The 22,401-nt window shown below is 43.2% G+C and overlaps 2 protein-coding genes across 5 annotated transcripts; both read right to left on the minus strand.

Annotated features, from left to right (window-relative positions):
* Positions 1–1,430: 1,430 nt before the first annotated feature.
* LOC121577066 (potassium voltage-gated channel subfamily A member 1-like) lies at positions 1,431–8,896 on the minus strand. The gene has a single exon (XM_041890808.2). It carries the CDS (start codon positions 8,669–8,671, stop codon positions 7,193–7,195), a length of 1,479 nt encoding a protein of 492 aa, XP_041746742.1. The 5' UTR covers positions 8,672–8,896; the 3' UTR covers positions 1,431–7,192.
* Positions 8,897–14,712: 5,816 nt separating this feature from the next.
* LOC121577067 (shaker-related potassium channel tsha2) lies at positions 14,713–17,722 on the minus strand. 4 transcript variants are annotated; one of them, XR_006002561.1, is made up of 3 exons: positions 15,914–17,722; positions 15,524–15,593; positions 14,713–15,333 (listed from the first exon to the last, which is right to left on the minus strand). XR_006002561.1 is itself a non-coding variant. In XM_041890810.1 (2 exons), exon 1 carries the CDS (start codon positions 17,405–17,407, stop codon positions 15,956–15,958), a length of 1,452 nt encoding a protein of 483 aa, XP_041746744.1. In that variant the 5' UTR covers positions 17,408–17,722; the 3' UTR covers positions 14,713–15,333; positions 15,914–15,955. The 4 variants fall into 4 exon arrangements, 2 of the variants coding, with proteins under 2 accessions (XP_041746744.1, XP_041746743.1); XR_006002560.1 differs by having other exon boundaries at positions 15,524–17,722; XM_041890810.1 differs by lacking the exon at positions 15,524–15,593.
* Between the last annotated feature and the right edge of the window lie 4,679 nt (positions 17,723–22,401).

Consider the following 22,401-nt stretch of genomic DNA (forward strand, 5'->3'; position numbering starts at 1 on the left):
GTTCTACATGACAGAAAGTCATATCTCATCTACACAATACATTTCTATCTGAATGTCTTGTAACGTTGCACCCTCCTGAACAGACCCCAGGAGTCAACAGTCCCTCGTGCCTCTGAGCTGCTCGCTCCAAAACGTGCTAGCTTCCCTAAATTGGTCACATTCCCATAGGTCCTTATAGGTTTTCTATAGGATCTCATTCCTATATGCACTACAGTTCAAAAGTTTGGGGTCACTTAAAAATGTCCTTGTTTTCGAAAGAAAAGCATTTTTTTGTCCATTAAAATAACATCAAATTGATCAGAAATACAGTGTAGACATTGTTAATGTTGTAAATGGCTATTGTAGCTGGAAACGGCAGATTTTTTTATGGAATATCTACATAGGCGTACAGAGGCCCATTATCAGCAACCATCAGTCCTGTGTTCCAATGGCACGTTGTGTTTGCTAATCCAAGTTTATCATTTTAAAAGGCTAATTGATAATTAGAAAACCCTTTTGCAATTATGTTAGCACAGCTGAAAACTGTTGTGCTGATTAAAGAAGCAATACAACTGGCCTTCTTGAGACTAGTTGAGTACCTGGAGCATCAGCAATTGTTGGTTCGATTACAGGCTCAAAATGACCATTAACAAAGAACTTTCTTCTGAAACTCGTCAGTCTATTCTTGTTCTGAGAAATGAAGGCTGTTCCATGCGAGAAATTGCCAAGAAACTGAAGATCTCGTACAACGCTGTGTACTACTCCCTTCACAGAACAGCGCAAACTGGCTCTAACCAGAATAGAAAGAGGAGTGGGAGGCCCCGGTGCACAACTGAGCAAGAGGACAAATACATTAGAGTGTCTAGTTTGAGAAACAGGCGCCTCACAGGTCCTCAACTGGAAGCTTCATTAAATAGTACCCGCAAAACACCAGTCTCAACGTCAACAGTGATGCTGACCTTCTAGGCAGAGTTGCAAAGAAAAAGCCACATCTCAGACTGCCCATCTTAATCTTTTATTTTTATTGGCCAGTCTGAGATCTTTTTCTTTGCAACTCTGCCTAGAAGGTTAGCATCCCGGAGTCGCCTCTTCACTGTTTTTCTTTGCAACTCTGCCTAGAAGGTCAGCATCCCGGAGTCGCCTCTTCAACTGTTGACGTTGAGACTGGTGTTTTGCGGGTACTATTTAATGAAGCTGCCAGTTGAGGACCTGTGAGGCGTCTGTTTCTCAAACTAGACACTCTAATGTATTTGTCCTCTTGCTCAGTTGTGCACTGGGGCCTCCCACTCCTCTTTCTATTCTGGTTAGAGCCAGTTTGCGTTGTTCTGTGAAGGGAAATGTCTAAGTGACCCCAAACTTTTGAACGGTAGTGTACATGTAGGTGCACAATGGTTGCATCCCAAATCACACCCTATTGCCTATTTAGTGCACTACTTTTGACCAGGGCCCATAGGGGCTCTGGTCAAAAGTAATGCAATATATAGTGAATAGGGTGTCATTTGGGATACAAACCATGTCTGATGGACGGACAGGAAGACAAACTCGTAGTAATCATATGTCTACCAATCATATCACTCCCTGTCATCAAACAAAAACTAGTCACCTCTCATCACCATTCTAACTAAAGTGAGGTTTGAACGTATAGCCTGGTCACAGATCTGTTTGTGCTGTACAGCCAACTCCTATGATCATTGTCATTGGTAATTGCCAAACATGTTTGGCCTGACAATGACCATATACTTGGCAAGACAGCGCAAACAGATCTGAGACCAGGCTAGTTTGAACATGGTGTGATGTCAACAGTCAGAACGTACGCCTGATCCGAGATGAAAATCAGAAGGTACACCTGATCCGAGACAAAAGTGTTTGTCAATATCTTAAGCAAACAATAATGTTTTTCAATAAAAAATTAATTTAAAAAAATCATAATACAGGAGGGTATTTCATATAAAAAAGCCTTTGGTGTAGATGAAAGCAAGGGTTTTCTTTAAATGATGCAACCGTTATTATAGTTGATCCACAGTTTTGAAAAGCTCATGCAGTCTTCCATTGACCATGCAGTTTTTGTGATCAGTAGGTTGCCATAGAGATATGTATACATTATCTATACATTATCAGTTGGTTTTTAGTAAAGGACATTTGGAAACGCACTTAAATGGTGTGGTTTGTTAGGATGAATATTCCAGTATTTCTTGAAATAAAATAAGAAGACGATCCATATATCGTGATGCTAATATAGTGGTTTGTAGTCCATATCATTAAAATGTGGGCCTACAGTAAATTGATAATAGTAGGCTACTTCAGTTTAATCATCATGGCTTGCCAAATCAACACATTATTGTAGCGTATTTGATATTTCAGTATATTATGGCATGTTCTTCCTAAAAAAAATCTGACAACCGTAGTATAGTGCCACAGAAAACAAAAAAATAAGACACAATGAAAAGATAGTTATTGATCATTGGTTTTGACCTTTTGCAATATATATTTGCTTGCTATACTCTATTTTACTATAGCTACATTTGTTCTTACTACTCTTTAGATAGGTATGGTTCACTTATACTTTTGTTTTTGTGTTGATGTAATTTCTCTGAATTATGTTTTTTAAAAGACCTTCTCACTCATGTCTTTATTTTGAAGAACATATATCTCTGAAAACATTTCAAATAAATGCAAAGAATTTGTAAAAAAACAACATAGGCACCTTCTCTGACTCTCCTTCACACTAAATTCACACTAAACACACAACCATTCAATCCAGCAGTGGGTGGATGCTTGCATTCTGTAAGTGCATTGCATCACAGGCTATTCATTCCTGTGGGAGGGTGCTACTGGATACTTTGCCCCATTTATCAACATAGTTTCCTAACTAGAAAACGACTCCAGATCAACCTATGAGTTTTATGGGGATTGGATGGCCACTGTACAATACCTATATTTGGCTTCTTCGTAGGTGTTATCTGTTTAATGTAAGGACAGGGTCGTGTTCATTAGTCACCAAATAGAATAAAACACTCAGAAATTGAATACATTTCTTGTCCAATTTCTTGTCCAATAAGAAACTTGCTTTTTTCCCAGTAAGAAATGCTTGTTTATGTTTTCTGTTGCAAAGTGTGTTAAATCATTTTGCTATGGTTTGCCCTGATGAACACTTTGACCTTTGACCCCAAACTGAACTTAACAACTAAATCAAAGCATAAACACCATACACAGCCCTGGTGTAAATGTCTTGTCAAGAGATGGTATTTTTCCTTCACATCTTTTTTAAATAGATTCATTCAACTCCTATTTTTAAAAAGTCTCTAAGAAACAGGTAACTGTAATTCTATTGCTATAAGAATGCATTGTTTGTTTTTTTGTAGAATAATTGAATGCATAGCACCATACATAGATTGCCCTCACAGCAAGAGCAATGGATGCACTGGTATCGTGACATGAGGGGTTTTGCATGTGTTCCCTCAACCTCACTCTGAACTGTTGCATCATGGGTATTTGGTGGAATATGACCTGTTTTGTCCAACCACACTTCTGGGCCATAAGAGAAACCACATATGGTAAAAAATATATAATTTACCTGATGGTCAGCTAGCTACTGTACATGGTATAGATAATGTTGCTGTGGATAATCATTTTGTATTTGTTGTATTTTGGGGTATTCTATATGTCTGCTCTTAAGACCTGATGACATTCTCTTGGTTAGAAGCCTTGAAAATCCCTGACACAGAAGTAACACTTTTTTTGCACTCATATGTCAACTCCACTGACATATTTACCTCATGATGTCAAATTAACTGACATCTAGGAAGGCTCTCGGATAGACAGACACCAGACCTGTAGCAGACAGACTACAAAGTTCCCCAGCAAAACAGTAGAACGACCATGAGCAAATAAAGAGAACATAGCCGATAACGCATAGCCCAAAACAACCAGCAACTAGATTCACAGAATCAAAAAAGGCCTCGTCCATAAACAATGGGCACATAGTGGCTTTCTGCTAGTCCACAAAAGGTAAAGCCTTTGCACAAACTGATGAAAGCAAATGGTTCACTAGCTGAGACATTTTAGTAACAACTGAATTTGAGGCGGTATACATACAGTAAAGGCCAGTGGAAAAAGAGAAAGGAAACATGATACAGTACTTTTCACCAAATGACATACCCTCATGAGGAATCTTTAGCGATGTTTATGTGTGGTGTCATTACATCTGTCTTGTGTATAACCCCTCAACTTCAGGGTCACAAATGTTTCTAGGGTCGCTACCATAATAACATAAACAATCTAGTCATTACACACACTACAGCCCAAATTTTGCTGCAATAACGAAACAATATTCACATTGCATCAGTAAGCTTCGCTGAGAGCTGGAAGACTCTATTATGAAATAAATACATGTAGCTATTGAGCAAATGGAACCAGCAAAAACGGTGTAGCATCTAATAATGCACTTATATTGCCCAGAGCGAAATTCCAATCTGCTAAAAATATAAGACTCCCTGGCTACTCCATTGTCGTTCTGTGACTGATACACACTTAGAAATGGAATTACTGGAATGGACATTCCCATTCAAGTCAATGTTCTGTGATGAATTTGAGTAATTATATTTCTATTAATGCACATATCAATGAAGTGTGTCACACTTTCAGACATTCACAGATATAATTGCCCATGCTATTTCTATGATTTAATAGTAGCAAACCTGCATTACTTCTCAACAACTGTAACACCAAAGAATCCAAACCAAACCATTTGTATCAACATTTCTCGAGAATCAGTCAGTCTACATCACTATGCTCTAGTCTACTCTACTACTATAATAATGTGTTTATTTTCTTTTTTGATTGTGCGTAGCTTGGAAGGAAAAGGGGATAGGGGTAAGGGTGGTTGTTACATTATGTCCTAAGACCTAAGTGCTTCTCTAAGGCTACTTTTAGGGGCCAATCTAAGAGTTTAACATCAGGGCCTGTATTCATAAAGCTTCTCGGAGTAGGAGTACAGATCTAGGATCAAATGTGCCTTTTAGATCATAATGAATAAGATTACATGGACAGGGGAGGACCTAATCCTAGATCAGCACTCAGCACTCCGAGGCCATAAACACAGGCCCTGATGACCACAGTCTACTCCACTTAGAGGCCATTTTGCATGTTGTGGAAGAAGGAAACTCTGCTTTGCATCGAAGAATAGCCTGGCTTGCAGCTCTGCAGTGAGTTCTGTAGTGACCACACTGAGGTAGACACATTTAAAAGACTTATGGCACATAAATCAATAGCAACAGCAACACAAAGCAAAGCAAAGCAATGATATTCCCTTTTGATTTAATGTGGTGCATGGGTGGAGAAGCATCAAGTACTAGAGGGTGGTTGTTGGAATATTGTTCTAGAGTCTTGGGTCAACTCAACTATGGATCATGTTTGGTAGTGCACTTCCATGATTGTTTTCACCAAACATTCTCTCACTGTATTAATAATTATCAGAATAATCAATCATCATCCTCCTCAACAACAACAATAATAACAGCATAATAGTGCTGAAGCAAGTGAGATCTTTTGCACCTGATCTGTTCAACTTGTCATGGATTTCCATTGTAGGCTACATACACAGAGGCACTTTCACTGAGCCTGTTGCATGGTGAGAGGGGTAAAGGCACTAGCAACTAATGTACACAATTATTATTTGCAATATCTATTAAACAAAGGCTAATTTCAGGAAAATAAGACTTGTTTCTGTTGTTTTGTTTGTGAAAACCAACAAACATATCCCTACATTTAGTGGTGAAATGGAAGGCATGACTCATAATACGTTTACTTTTTCTATGTTCAAAGATGGTCCATGCACTGCACTATTGAAGTAATACTGTAACTTGGTGCTTTATGAGTATATGCGTTTTGATAATAAGTATTTATTCTGCTTCTTTGATCTACTACGTTTTAAATTAGAAAGTCAGCATCCCCGAGTTGGGTTTTTTATATATTTTGTCACATTTCATAAATGGTTCAGAGATTTTTCTAAGTTCCCACGTTTCGTTTCCATGACAGTATGAGACACTTTTCATAGTGTCTGTAATTGCAACAAGCTGAATACTGACGTCATGCATTTAGATGTACTAGGATACACAGTACCTTAGTCGATAGTCCATAATGCAGGTTACTTTTTCTCATGCTATGATCTTCGTTTAGTTACTGTTTCCCTTAAGATGTTTTTAACATTCACTCGCTAAATACTTCTAAATAATTAGGAATTTTCAAATCAAAAACGATTTAAAACCAGTGCTGCACTCTAAGTGAAAACGAATGGGACTCGAATGAAGGCATAGGGGGATGGAAATATTCCTAAATAAATATATTTTTAGCATTATTATAAGGTTACGTCTCATCATCACACATGCCAATATCAAAATGTATGGGGAGTCTCTTCTGAACATGCTCATGTGAAGCTCTTCTGTTATATCATTGTGCTGTCTTGCATCCAACGGGCAAAAATGTCATTGAATCACTTGGTGATATCGTAATTACAGCATTTAACTGCTGGAAAATAGCAGCATTGCAGATGTCCGCAGGTCTAGCAGACTGAGGCGAGTAGATCATCAGCCTCTTTTTAACATCCAAACCAGAAGATCAGTGATCCTCAGCTATCAGTATTTTTCCGATAAGGTGCTTTGCTGTATAGTAGATCCTTTGATGACAGAGGGGTAGAGGAGTCGCCTCGGACTTCAGGCCAGGTGTCGGTTGGTCCGACCACTGACTGGGTGCTGCAGATGCTGGCACTCTCTTTGCAGCAGATGGTGTTTTCTGATGCATTTTATCCTTGATGCAGTGTGCACTTGCTGAAATGTTGTTATCTGTATGGATGCATAACGTTTTAATTATCACGTCTGGCTTTGGCTGATAAAAACAGATATGTCCTCGTAAGTGCTGTTGGTTAGTCGCGCTTCCCGTATGCGTGTTAAATAGAAGTTTATGTATTTTATTTTATTTTATATATATACGCATTTGAAGGATCATTTTAAAATAAGTAATTACTCTATATGTCGTATTCTCTAGTAACAGCTGAATTTTATTTTTTTCTTCCTTTAAAATAATTCCTTTCAAATTGGTGAGCATGGTTGTTGTCGTAATGCTAGAGCGCTTATAGGAGGCGAATGAAGCATTCAAAACGGATGGTGTACTCAACGTGTGACGGCATCATCTAAGTCCCATGTTTTCTCATTCGATTCTACACATCTGTAAGCAGCTTGCTTTTATTTACACAGTTTTGGTTTGCTAGAGTGCAATTGCCAGTTCTGAGGTTTGCCTCTCTAAAATTGTCGATGCTATTATTAATGTCTCCATCAATTTCCATGTATTCTGACTTGCTGACAGCGGACGAGCTGCGGCGACTAGAGTTGCTTTCACTAATGTTTGGTTCACTAACGTTTAAGAGTTGAGCCTGCTCCTCTCCCTCGGTCTCCCTATGGTAGAAGTAGTTGAAGTTGGACACAATGACAGGCACTGGAAGTGCAATCGTCAACACACCAGCAATGGCGCAAAGGGAACCCACTATCTTGCCCCCTATAGTGACAGGCACCATATCCCCATAGCCCACAGTTGTCATAGACACCACGGCCCACCAGAAAGCTTCCGGTATGCTGCCGAAGTACGACCCTTTCTCCTCGGCCTCTGCGAAGTACACCGCGCTGGAGAAGAGGATGACTCCGATGAAAAGGAAGAAGATCAGCAATCCGAGCTCGCGCATACTGGCCTTCAGGGTCTGTCCCAGGATCTGCAATCCTTTGGAGTGTCGTGACAGCTTAAAGATTCTAAACACTCTGACCAGACGGATTACCCTGAGGATGGCCAGAGATGTTGCCTGCTCCCCCATGCCCTCGTCCTGGTCTTCGGGGTCCTCAGCCAGCTCCGTGCCCAGTGTGATGAAGTAAGGGATGATGGCCACTATATCGATGATGTTCATCATGTTTTTGGAGAAGACTGCCTTGCTTGGACACGCGAAAAAACGCACTAACAACTCAAACGAGAACCAGATAATGCAAAGAGTTTCAATAATGAAGAAAGGGTCGGTTAGGATGTTTGGTTTGTAGTAAAAGGTATGGTTCCCTACAGTCTTAAACCGACCCCTAGGGTCTTCTTTCAAATCGGGTAAAGTCTCTAAACAAAATATGACTATGGAAATCAGAATTACCATTACAGATACTATAGCAATCCCTCTGGCTGGACCCGAGCTCTCTGGGTGTTCAAAAAGCAGCCAGATCTGACGCTGGAACTCCTTCTCAGGTAAAGGACGTTCTTCCTCCCTGACGAAGCCCTCATCCTCACGGAATTTCTCCATGGCATCCACTCCCAACTCATAAAACTTTATCTCTTCCGAGAACATATCCAACGGGACGTTGACGGGCCTTCTCAGCCTACCCCCGGACTGGTAATAGTAGAGGATGGCATCGAAACTGGGACGGTTTCTGTCAAAGAAATACTCGTTTCTCAGGTGGTCAAAGTAGCGCATCCTCTTCTTGGGGTTGCCTAGCAATGTCTCGGGGAACTGGGAGAGAGTTTTGAGCTGCGTCTCGAACCGCATCCCCGCTATGTTGATGACCACCCTCTCGCAGCAGTCGTGGTCTTCATGGTCGGGAGGGTATGTGTCCTGCGGGTGCCCCGGTACGGCTGCAGTCTCTTCCATGTTATCTCCTGCCACTACGGTCATCTTGTAGGTCCAAGGACTTTTGGAATTCCGGTTATCCGGTTAATCTGATTGAACAGGCGGCATTCAGGTTTTGGGTTGATACAATTTCCTTCTCAATTTCTCTTCTTCTTCTCCCCCTATGTGTTGTCCTAGTCCCCAGATAAGGGGCTAGCTTGCTTTGCCTCAGTGCGGCTCCACTGCTGTTCTCGCTGACTCGACCATTGCTGCTCTCCGCTGCATCTGCTGCTGCTGCCTCTGTTACCCAGTCAGAGAAAAACAAGAAAATAATGGATTGAAGGAACAGCAGAGATATTTGCTAGCTCAGCAATTTCTGCCAGTTATTTATTTATTTAGCCTCTAGGCTATATTTCCTGTCTATTTATCAGCGTCTAAAGGGGCAAATTATATTGTTTTATTGGTGATAATCTAGACATAAAGCAATCGAATATGCATATTATAATTGACAGGGTAATTGTTATATATAGCCTATATAGCAAATATATATATATATATATATATATATATATATATATATATATATATATATAATGTTATCTTATTACATTTTTATGCATGTTTTGTCGCATTACACTGTTTGAAACTTGCCTAGGCCTATAGGCTGCCTCACGCAAATAATTCAGCGTTAAATGCACTAAAAGTCATAGAAAACAATACCAATTTACTGTCACAGTCACTAAATAATAGTAATATTATAACAATAGCATTGGAAGGATTCCCCCGACCCCTATAAATGACAGACAGACAGAGTGCACACGTTTCAAGGCTTACCTCAGGATGATCTTGAAGGAATCCTGAAGGAATGCGTCTTGTCCGCGACTCAGCACAGTCATCCAACGGCTAGGACAGCCAGGACTGCCGTAGCTTTGTTGGCATGTGTTAATACATTAACACTTCACAACGCACCCCACCGCAACACATTGGAGCTTTCCGCTGTGCAGGCCATGGTATAGACTAAAACACTAAAGACATCACTGTCTGAGCTATTCGTATCGGATAACTTAAGTGTCTTATTGGTCTACATCTTGATCCCGTCTCTTGACATTCGATATAAAATCACGCTGGAGTCAGAGAAACGTGAAGATGGGAAAAGAGAGAAAAACGAACTGTAAGCCGCAACTTCTGTAGCCTGTAGCCGCTTGTGCGGTTGGGCACTTCGGTGTGAATGGCTTATAGAGCAGGATAAATTATTATGCTGCAATTCAGGGAGGGGGATACATTAAGGGGCAATAAGCGAACCATTGCCATTTCCAGACATTACCGCATCAGCAGAAATGTCATGTTACGAGTAGACAAGATGAGGGGCATTCTATAAAAACAATTCTCCTCGATCCGGCACAGAGGGAGGAATCGATTATGTGAAGATATAATAATTTCTTAATAATGTTCAGTATATTGTTCTTAGGTATTTCACATGCAATGAGAGTGGAGGAGAAGATAGAGGGAAGCGGTGAGAGAGCGAGAGAGAGAGGGGGAGTAGGGGGGTTCGACGCAATGCAGAGTGGCTATACTGCCACGAGTGCTCTCTACAGCACAAAAACAAGAGCATTTGTGTGTGCCAGCACTGGTGCAATATCTGCTCCGCTGGAGGGAGATGAGCCGGTATCTTAATCATTATTTCCCAAACACTCAACAATGGTCCTAATATTAATGATAGGCTACTTATAAAGTAATATTATATGGCTGAGACAGAGTAGTCTAACTTGGCACAGTCATTACTTCATACAGTTTACATTACAACACTCAGCTGTTCATATTCTAACTCCGCTCAATTCTGTGAGTGGCCAATGGCCGGAAAGAGCGGCCGCGGTGCAGACCGTTTCAGCACAACAAGGAGTGGCTTGCTTCAGCACCATGGACAGCGGTCGCGAGCACCGCGTCTCAGAACAGACCGCTCGATCATTATCCTCCTGACATTCCACCCCCTGCCCTTCCTCCGGCATGGTGCAACGTTCTGTTGGTGTTGGTCCTGTCAGTCTAATCGATAGGACGAAACACGCAGGTTACTGTTTTAAGATTGATTTGCATCAAGCTGCACTGAGTTCATTCAAGGACAGGCGGCTTTTCAAAGGCAATGAAGTGAGATGACTTTTTTTTTAGAAGGGCTGCATGAGTGATCGTAAGGCGGTGTCTGATCATTTGGGATAAGCTATACCTGTTCACTTGTTTTATGGAACACAATGGAAATAAATGTTCTATTCATGAAATTGTCCTTTGCTATGTGTTTTTTAAATGGTCTAATAGGCTTAAACAAACAATAACATATATTTTCATTACTTTTGAAAAGTAGGGGACTTTTTATGGATGTGAATAAAAAAACATTATATATATATATATATATATATATATGTATACACTACCAGTCAAAAGTTTTAGAAAACCTACTCATTCAAGGGTTTTTCTTTATTTTTACTATTTTCTACATTGTAGAATAATAGTGAAGACATCAAAACTATGAAATCATGTAGTAACCAAAAAAGTGTTAAATCAAAATATATTTCAGTCAAAACTATTCGCTGCTCTGGCACCCCAATGGTGGAACAAGCTCCCCCACAACGCCAGGACAGCGGAGTCACTGACCACCATCCGGAGACACTTGAAACCCTACCTCTTTAACGAATACCTGGAATAGTATAAAAGTAATCCCTCTACCCCCCCTCTCCCCCACCCACCAATTTAAAAAACAAAACAAAAAAACAAACAATAAAATATAAAATTGGGTGGTTGTCCCACTGTCTATCATAAGTTGAATGCACAAATTTGTAAGTCGCTCAGGATAAGAGCATCTGCTAAATGGCTTAAATGTAAATGTATTCAGACCCTTTACATTTGGCAGCGATTACAGCCTCGAGTCTTCTTGGGTATGACGCTACAAGCTTGGCACACCTGTATTTGGGGAGTTTCTCCCATTCTTCTCTGCAGATCCTCTCAAGTTCTGTCAGGTTGGTTGGGGAGCGTTGCTGCACGGCTATTTTCAGGTCTCTCCAGAGATGTTTGATCGGGTTCAAGTCCGGGCTCTGGCTGGGCCACTCAAGGACTTTCAGAGACTTGTCCCCGAAGCCACTCCTGCATTGTCTTGGCTGTGAGCTTAGGGTCGTTGTCCTGTTGGAAGGTGAACCTTCACCCCAGTCTGAGGTCCTGGGCGCTCTGGAGCAGGTTTTCATCAAGGATCTCTCTCTACTTTGCTCCGTTCATCTTTCCCTCGATCCTGACTGGTCTCCCAGTCCCTGCCGCTGAAAAACATCCCCACAGCATGATGCTGCCACCACCATGCTTCACCGTAGGGATGGTGCCAGGTTTCCTCCAGAAGTGATGCTTGGCATTCAGGTCAAAGAGTTCAATCCTGGTTTCATCAGACCAGAGAATTTTGCTTGTCATGGTCTGAGTCTTTAGGTGCCTTTTTGCAAACTCCAAGCGGGCTGTCATGTGCCTTTTACTGAGGAGTGGTTCCGTCTGGCCACTCTGCCATAAAGGACTAATTGGTGGAGTGCTGCAGAGATGGTTGTCCTTCTGGAAGGTTCTCCCATCTCCACAGAGGAACTCTAGAGCTCTGTCAGAGTGACCATTGGGTTCTTGGTCACCTACCTGACCAAGGCCCTTCTCTCCCAATTGCGCAGTTTGGCCGGGCGGCCAGCTCTAGGAAGAGTGGTTCCAAACTTCTTCCATTTAAGAATGATAGAGGCCACTGTGTTCTTGGGGACCTTCAATGCTGCAGAAATGTTTTGGTACCCTTCCCCAGATCTGTGCCTCAACACAATCCTGTCTCTGAGCTCTACGGACAATTCCTTCGACCTCGTGGCTTGGTTTTTGCTCTGATGTGCACTGTCAACTGTGGGACCTTCTATAGACAGGTGTGTGCCTTTCCAAATCATGTCCAATCAATTGAATTTACCACAGGTGGACTCCAATCAAGTTGTAGAAACATCTCAAGGATGATCAATGGAAACAGGATGCACATGAGCGCAATTTCGAGTCTCATAGCAAAGGGTCTGAATACTAATGTAAATAAGGTATTTCTGTTTTTTTACTTTAAATAAATTTGCAAAATGTTCTGCAAACCTCTTTTCGCATTCCATTATGGGGTATTGTGTGCAGATTGCTGATTATAATATTTTAAAATCAATTTTAGAATAAGGCTGTAACATGTATTCAAACTCAATTTTGCTAACGCTAGTTAGCAACTTCCTTCAAACTACACGTAGAGACATAAAACTGGTATCCACGAGTTCATCTGACTCTGGGGAAGTACACTGAACATAATATAAATATATGAGCTGAAATAAAATATTTTGTGCACAAATTTGTTTACATCCCTATTAGTAAGCATTTCTCTTCTCCCAAGATAATCCATCCACCTGACAGGTGTGGCATATCAAGAACTGATTAAATAGCATAATCATTACACAGGTGCACCTTGTGCTGGGGACAATAAAAGGCCACTCTAAAATGTTGTCACACAACACAATGCCACAGATGTCTCAAGTTTTGAGAGTGCAATTGCCATGCTGACTGCGGGAATGTCCACCAGAGCTGTTGCCAGAGAATTTAATGTTTATTTCTCTACCATAAGCTGCCTCCAACGTCATTTTAGAGAATTTGTCAGTACATCCAACCGGCCTCACAGCCGCAGACCACATGTAACCACGCCATCCCAGGACCTCCACATCCGGCTACTTCACCTGCAGGGTCGTCTGAGACCAGCCACTTGGACAGCTGATGAAACTGTGGGTTTGCACATCCGAAGAATTTCTGTACAAACTGTCGGAAACCGTCTCAGGGAAGCTCATCTGCATGCTCGTCGTTCCCACCAGGGTCTTGACTTGACTGCAGTTCGGCGTCGTAACTGACTTCAGTGGGCAAACGCTCACCTTCGATGGCCACTGGCACGCTGGAGAAGTGTGCTCTTCACGGATTAACGTGCATGGCGTCGTTTGGGCGTGCGGTTTGCTGATGTCAACGTTGTGAACAGAGTGCCCCATGGAGGCGGTGGGGTTGTGGTTTGGGCAGGCAGGCAGGCATAAGCTACGGACAACGAACACAATTGTATTTTATCAATGGCAATTTGAATGCACAGAGATCAGATCCTGAGGCCCAATGTTGTGCCATTCATCCGCCGCCATCACCTTATGTTTCAGTATGATAATGCACGGCCCCATGTCGCAAGGATCTGTACTCAATTCCTGGAAGCTGAAAATGTCCCAGTGCTTCCATGGCCTGCATACTCACCAGACATGTCACCCATTGAGCAGATTTGGGATGCTCTGGATCGACGTGTACGACAGCGCGCTCCAGTTCCCGCCAATATCTAGCAACTTCACAAAGCTATTGAAGAGGAGTGGGACAACATTCCACAGGCCACAATCAACTATATGTGAAGCAGCTTTGTCACGCTGCATGAGGCAAATGGTGGTCACACCAGATACTGACTGGATTTCTGATCCATGCCCCTACCTTTTTTTAAAGGTATCTGTGACCAACAGATACATATCTGTATTCCAAGTTGTGAAATCCATAGATTAGGGCCTAATGAATTTATATAAATTGACTGATTTCCTTATATATTGCTACCATGTTGTTTTCATGTTGGGTTGCTACCTTTCTGTGTTGTCGTAAGTTGCTGCCATGCTATGCTGTTGTCTTAGGTCTCTCTTTATGTAGTGTTGTGTTGTCTCTCTTGTTGTGATGTGTGTTTGGTCCTATATTTATATATATATATATATATATATTTATTTATATTTTAATCCCAGCCCCCGTCCCTGCAGGAGGCCTTTTGCCTTTTGGTAGGCCGTCATTGTACATAAGAATGTGTTCTTAACTGACTTGCCTAGTTAACTAAAGGTTAAATAGAAATAATATAAAAAATATTAACTGTAACTCAGTAAAATCTTAGAAATTGTTGCATTTTGCGTTTATATTTTTGTTCAGTGTAGATAAAGGGCCTCATTGCCAAAATCACCAAGTGTCCCTTTACTGTGTGTAAAGGTCCACCCAGAACAATAACAATAAAGGACACATTGAAGTCTTTTCTGAAAAATAATAGGCATTTATTAAAAAATATTGTTCAAAAGTTCACATACATTTTTACAATCTTACAAAAATAGAAATATATCTTCATGACATTTTTTTTAGCACAATTGATGTCTCCTTACATGCAGACTTAATAAGATTCCTATGGGTAAGTTATTTTAAAACTAGCTTCCCAAGAAACGTTTCTAGCAAAATCGGAATTTCTGTACAATAAATAGTTAAATAAAATAAAGGACTACACAAATAGTTCCTTTGAAATCATCCACATAAAGGCACACAGAGCAAGATATGTTCGCATTAAGATTCTGAGCTGAGCACAAGGATCGAATTTACAATACAGGCCTATTTACAACAATACACGACAGGATATCTACAGTAGTTCTTTCAGAGTTCATTGAATACATTGCAAAATACTTTGAAAGGTTCATTGATTTTCAAAGATGATCCGTTTCCTAAATGCAGAGCTCTCCATTGGATGATGTAGCAGCACCTGTCATCTCACATTGCTGGCCAATAGTTCATGGAGACATGTCATGTGCGTTTTTTTGTTCTCTATCTTCACTTTTTCAAGTTACAAGTATATCTGGAATAAGCCTGCATTTCGTTTCAACTGGAGCAGAAAGGCAATGGTCTTTGACCTGGAAGTAAAAAGACGAGAATGTTTTTTTTTTTTGTATGGTGACATTCCATCACTTCTGTCCAAAATGTCACTAACACGTTTTTAGGGACAATTTATGCACAGTCATAAGTAAACAACGCACACACTTGATAATCAGCAACGTCTTGCACACTGTTCAGATAACGGAAATAGCTGTTTGAATGTTTTACCTGAGAAGCATCTGCTGCACGACTGCGTTTCAACCACACAGTGGCGCTCCGAGTTCAGAAATTCTATAAACTATCCAAAAGCAACCCAGTTTTAAAAGTTGTTGTGGCCACTGAACACTGTATGCTATTGACCTGTAATACAGTTTTAGGCCTATTGAAGCTGTCAAACAAATTAATTCCAGCTATTTTAAGATGATATGTCAACAAACACTGTGCGTAATAGCGTGCGTAAAACCGCGCGTAATTATTCAAACATACACATAGGCCGGACACTGACTGTGATGAAGCTATAGGCCAACTGAAGGTATCCAACAAATTAATTCAAACTATTGAGAGTAAAAGAGATATTGCGTAAAAGCGCGCGTAAATGTACTCAGGCTGGCTACTCACCGAGATAGGTTTTTCTGCTCAGCTAGGCAGATGCTTGTTTTTTCATACATCCGTCAGCTTGCCAGTGTAATGTTCAAATGGGCTGAAGTTAGTAAATCTGATAGTCTCGAAAGAATCATCTTCAATGTACTCTGATTTGTCGAGGGACTGTTTGCTGTCGCTGGTCGATTTGAATTCCCCAAATGAAGCGTTCTGTTGACCACAAGTCACGTGGGTATACACGGCGGTTTCCTCATCATTACGTTCTCTGTGATAGAAGTAATTAAAATTGGAAACGATGACAGGGACAGGTAGGGCTATGGTCAGCACTCCGGCGATGGCACACAAAGATCCCACTATTTTGCCGCCAATAGTAACTGGGCACATGTCTCCATATCCAACCGTAGTCATGGACACCACCGCCCACCAAAATGCGGCGGGGATACTCGTGAATCCCGATTCAGGGTCGTCTGCCTCTGCAAAGTAAGCGGCGCTGGAGAACAGAATAACCCCTATGAGAAGAAAGAATATCAAAAGCGCTAGTTCGCTGATGCTGGCGTTGAGTGTCTGACCCAAGATTTGGAGACCCTTGGAGTGCCTGGAAAGTTTGAAAATCCTGAAGACTCGAACCAAACGGATGACTCTGAGTATGGCTAACGACGTGGCCTGCTCGCTTCCCGGTCCCTGTAGCTCTGCGAGGTCAAGGCCAAGGGTGATGAAATAAGGAGCAATCGCTAAGATGTCGATGACGTTCATGGCGTTTTTGAAGAAACCCGGTTTGCTGGGGCACGATAAAAACCTCATGAGAAATTCAAAGGAAAACCACACGATGCAAAGTGACTCAACTATGAAAAACGGGTCTGTCAACAGATTGTTTTTTTTGTGTTGAGTAGTCCCATTCTTGGTGAGGTGATTACTGAGTTGTATGTCTGTGCTGTGATCTTCCCTGAACCGTGGCAAAGTCTCCAAACAGAAGATCACTATGGATATCAAAATCACACTGACTGATACAACAGCGATCATCCGGGCAGGCCCCGAGCTCTCCGGGTACTCAAACAACAACCACATGTGGCGCTGAAACTCGTTGTCAGGCATCGGACGTTCCACCTCTCTGATCATACCTTCATCTTCTTTGAACATCTCTATGGCCTCCTCTTCGATTTCATAAAATGTTATTTCTTCCATGAAAATGTCCATGGTAACGTTGACAGGTCTCCTAAGCCTTCCTCCAGACTGGTAATAATAAAGGATGGCATCAAAGCTGGGTCTATTCCTGTCGAAAAAGTACTCATTTCTCAAAGGATCGAAGAAGCGCATCCTTTTACGTGGGTCTCCCAAGAGTGTAGAGGGAAAGCGCGCGAGGGTCTTCAGTTGAGTTTCGAACCGCAGCCCGGAGATGTTGATGACGACCCTCTCGCTACACTCCTGATCGCCCAGCTCCACGTCGCAATCATCTTGGTACAGGGGAGCAACTACCACAGTCTCGTCCTGGTTCTCACGGGATACAACAGTCATCTTTGACCCCTCTCAATGGTAAGCGCTTCACTCACCTCCACTGCCCCAACTGTCACTTTCTCTCGGTAGTTTTCTTTCTTTCCCTCCCTCTCTTTCTTTGGGTAATAAATCCAAGTAAATCCTCACTGTATCACTCCAGCCTCCCAACGGGTTTGATTAATTACTCCACCATATGTTTTTTTTCTGCCCAGTGTAAGTTTTCTTGTTGGTTTCCCCCATTTAAATTACTACACTTTTTGTAGTTGCAGACGGTCCTGAAATACTCTCCAGTCTGTCCACTTGCTAACGTTGGCTGTCTACGCTAATGGCTATCATATTCACACCATTTTAAACGGCCAGAAGCCCTCCCCGAATTGACTGACGTGATGACACTCGTTGCACTGTCCACTGCTCACTTACTGCTCTCTTCTTTAAAGTTTTCTCAACTCAGGACCTGCAGTGTTGGCCAGTGCTCTAATATCATATTTCAGAGAAACAAATCACTGCCATATTTTTTAAAGGACTGCCAAAGTTTCCTTTAGTTAACCTACACAAAAATCATAACTCAGTCAACTTCACCAGTTCGTTTTTTTTATGTTGCATTTCAAATGTTTGTTTCCAATGTGAACTAACCGCAGGGGCTGTAAAGCAGCTTAACATGGGACCAATATTAGCCATTTTCGTGCATGATGTCTAAATCATCCAAAGGTATCAACAAATCATTGTGAATAACTACAAAGTCAGTTAAAGATGTTTTGAACAAATTGATGCTTGAAAAATGCTAATATCGGTCCCATGACTTGAATGGGATTTGTGTCACAAATGCTAAAACATTAGCATGTGGAAACAGTGCCAGGGAAACTAAACCAAAGCATGGATTGCTGTCATACCTTGGCCATAGACTGCTTACAGGGCAAGGAAATCAATATGTCATTTTGTAATTTGGGGAACTATCCCTTTAAGAACGACTGCACCCCTCAAAATTAACATTATTTTTTATTTTCTTAATGGATTACATGTTCCTGATATTACTGTAGGCCCTCTGCCCACACTGTAAATTGATGCTCTCTTACACAACCGGTTTCAGCTGCTTCACACATGGTGTGCTTTGAAGACTGTGAGAAATAAACCGAAACAAGATCAACAATCCTTCCTAGGAATATACAGTTGATTAATGTGTGTGTCAAAACGGAAGCACCAAACCCAAGATAGACTGTGCATCTACAGATACTCCACAAACGACCAGTTTTTGATACAGTAGCCTATGTAGCCTAACCAAACACACACACAGATGCCCCCCCATGGAGCCGGAGGCGTGAAAAATGCCGACAGGAAGCACATTCGATCCCATCATTATGAATTTCCCGACCTGTGGGTGCAGGAGACCCTCCATGACAACAGGATATCCTCAAGTCATTCACATCACTAACGGAAGGCAACATAGAGGTCCATGCCAGGTCCCACAGTGCTCACATGTACACAGTCCACAAGCATGCATATACTGAAGCAGGTAATCACAGTGGGAACTGTCAGTGACTTCCTTGACTTTCACTTTCCCTGTGTGTGTGTCCGTTTGTCTGTCTGACAGCATTAACCGCAATATCATTTGTAGACCATATGTGTTATTGTATGATATAGGATTTTTAGCAGGTCAGTCTCAATAGTCAACAGCTTTGGCTGACGGCCTTTGGATCCCATCATTGTGCCAACTATGTTGTTGGATATCAGATAGTGGGCCTTTGACTTGACCTGATGAATGCACTGCAGGGGAAGTGGTTACAGGGCTTCAATGGAAGGGATGAGTATATGGATGTGGAGCTTGAGTCAGAGTCTAGGAAGCCTCTGTTTTGAGTAGGTTTCCTTTTACACAGAAGTCTTACTATAAGACCATTCACTTTTGTCTCAAGACTTCCTTAAGGTTTTGTAATTTAGTTTATTCCCACATAATTACACAGCCAGCAGGTGAGATACAAATTATATCTAAGGATGTGGGGAATATCTCAATATTATGAGGTTATTGTATTCATTTTGTGAAGGACAATAACCTCTGTTCTATTGGCAAGCATATTTTTGTAAGGTCAGGAACAACATTCGATGGGAACTAAGGGTTTAGTTAAACTCATTATATACAGTTAACTTTCAACCCCAATTTCAGCCTTTGCCCAACCCCTTAAAATAAAATAAAAATGCATTCAGGTGAGAATTGTGGGTGGGGGAATTGCTCATAAATGTTGGGTAAATGTAGGTGTACCTGATCCCAACACTTTCTCACTAAAGCATACTTACCAGAAGTCGACTGGCATGCTCTGATAATACAATTATATGTATTGTGAGCAGATATGGTTTTGAACAATTAGCACACAGTGGTAAGACGGTGAGTTCCTGACATCTATTGCCACTTGTGGTGTAAGTTCGAATACCCCATCAGCTTAAAACAAATATTTGAAAGTGGAGTCACATTTATTGCAGTATTGTGTTGGGAAGAAAAGTGCAATCATCACGAAAATTATGATATTTTTCCAATGGTCAAATTAACTCACAGATTGGTCTTGGGTACTGTATAAAAACCTACAACTACTGTCACGGTTTACTAAGCCAGAACCCAGAAGCAGACCAGGACAAGGTAAGTGGTGTCAAAAGGTGAGTGTTTATTTACTGAACCAAGGGTGAAGGGAAATAATCCAGGGAACAGAGCGGCGGCGTGGAGGAGTTGTAGAGGGTCCAGTGGTTGATCCGATGATGGCTCGGCAGCCGCCGACCATCAGGCAGAGGTTGGGTAGAGGTTCCGGACGAGTGACTGTGGGGAGAACAAAAACGGAGGTAAGTACCAGGCAGGTCAACAGGGTGCAACAAAACAACAAAAACTAACTCTAGTACTGAGGCTGATACGCCGGCAAAACATACTGTTCATGGCTAACGATCCGGCAGGAACTGGATGTTGGGCCAGACCCTAAGAAGGGTGATGATTAGGCCCAGGTGTGCCGATTGCTGATGGGAAGCAGGTGCGGAAACAAGCGCGCTCCCCGGAGCGTTCCCGAACCCTCGGGAAACAGGAGCTACGACCAGAAACACTCGTCACCAGACAGGACCCGACTCAGACCGCCGGGATCGTTACAGTACCCCCCTCCGACGAACGCCACCGGGCGGACTCCCGGAGCGCCAGGATGGAGGCGGTAGAAGTCCCTGATGAGATCCGGATCTAGGACCTGTCGCCGCGGAATCCAACTCCTCTCCTCAGGACCATACCCCTCCCAGTCCACGAGATACTGGAAACCCGGCCCCGCCGTCGGGAATCCATGATGCGCCGCACCGTGTAGGCAGGACCACCTCCGATCATCCGAGGAGGAGGAGGAGGAGGCGGAGGAGGCAACAGAGGACTGAGGAGGACAGGCTTGAGGCAGGAGACATGAAAGGTGGGATGGACTCTGAGCGTCCTCGGTAGTTTGAGTCGAACTGCCACTGGATTGATCACCTTCTCCACCACAAACGGACCAATGAACTTCGGTAACAACTTCCTAGACTCAGTCCGTAACGGAAGATCCCGTGTGGCCAACCAAACCCTATCTCCGATGGTATAGGTGGGAGCGGGGATCCGGCGACGATTCGCCTGGAGCTGATACCGGTCCGAACCTCTAAGGAGTGCCTTTCTGGCCCGATGCCAGGTCCGGTGGCAACGATGATGTGGGCCTGAACAGAAGGCACTGAGAGCTCCTTCTCCTGAGAAGGGAACAGGGGAGGTTGGTAGCCATACAGGCACTGGAAGGGAGACATCCCAGTGGCAGATGTAGGGAGAGTATTGTGGGCATACTCAACCCAAGGCAACTGAGAGGCCCAGGAGGTGGGGTTGGAAGAGACCAGACAGCGTAGCGTGGATTCCATCTTCTGGTTGGCTCTCTCCGCCTGACCATTGGATTGGGGGTGAAAACCAGATGTGAGACTGACTGTAGCTCCAATGGCCGAACAGAAGGACTTCCAGACAGCAGAGGTAAACTGAGGGCCACGGTCGGAAACGATATCACTGGGCAAACCGTGGACCCTGAAAACCTCCCTAACCAGGATCTCGGACGTCTCCGAGGCAGAGGGAAGCTTGGCAATCGGCACAAAGTGGGCGAACTTGCTGAATCTGTCCACGATAGTCAGAACGACCGTGTTCCCCTCAGAAGCGGGCAACCCCGTGACGAAGTCCAGGGCCAGATGCGACCATGGACGCGGGGAATAGGAAGGGGGTGAAGTAGTCCAGAGCTGGGCCGATTGGTACTCTTATTCTGCGCACACACTGGACAGGCAGCAACAAAACCCCGAGTATCCTCGGCCATGGCAGGCCACCAAAAAGCGTCTGCGAAGAAACGCCATAGTCCGAGCCACGCCAGGGTGACAAGCCATCTTACTGGCGTGGGACCACTTGAGAACAGCAGGACGAACCGACTCAGGCACAAACAACCGACCGGGTGGACCGTTACCGGGACCGGGCTGAGTCCGAAGGGCCGCCAGCACCTCCTCCTCAATCTTCCACATGACTGCTCCCACGACGCAGTTCCGGGGGAGAATAGTCTCGGTCTTGGACCCACTCTCCTCCGTCTTGGAGAACATCCGGGACAAGGCGTCCGCCTTGCCGTTCTTAGACCCAGGTCGGAACGTCAGGACAAACTTGAATCGTCCGAAAAAACAACGCCCACCTGGCCTGACGGGGAGTTGAGGCGTTTCGCCGATTGCACGTAAGCAAGATTCTTGTGGTCAGTCCAGACAATAACGGTTGCTCCGCCCCCTCCAACCAGTGGCGCCACTCCTCCAAGGCAAGTTTCACCGCGAGAAGCTCCCGGTTACCCACATCGTAATTCCTCTCCGCGCAGGTGAAAGGCGACAGAGTAGTAGGCGCAGGGATGGAGTTTACTGTCCGTGGAGCATCGCTGCGACAGGATGGCGCCAACTCCCACATCAGACGACGTCCCACTTCAACAACGAACTGACGGGCCGTGTCCGGGTTGAGAGAGAATCGGTGCGTTGGTGAATCGCCT

The sequence above is a fragment of the Coregonus clupeaformis genome, chromosome 11 (genome assembly GCF_020615455.1).
Source record: "Coregonus clupeaformis isolate EN_2021a chromosome 11, ASM2061545v1, whole genome shotgun sequence".
In the NCBI taxonomy this organism is placed as follows: Eukaryota; Metazoa; Chordata; class Actinopteri; order Salmoniformes; family Salmonidae; genus Coregonus; species Coregonus clupeaformis.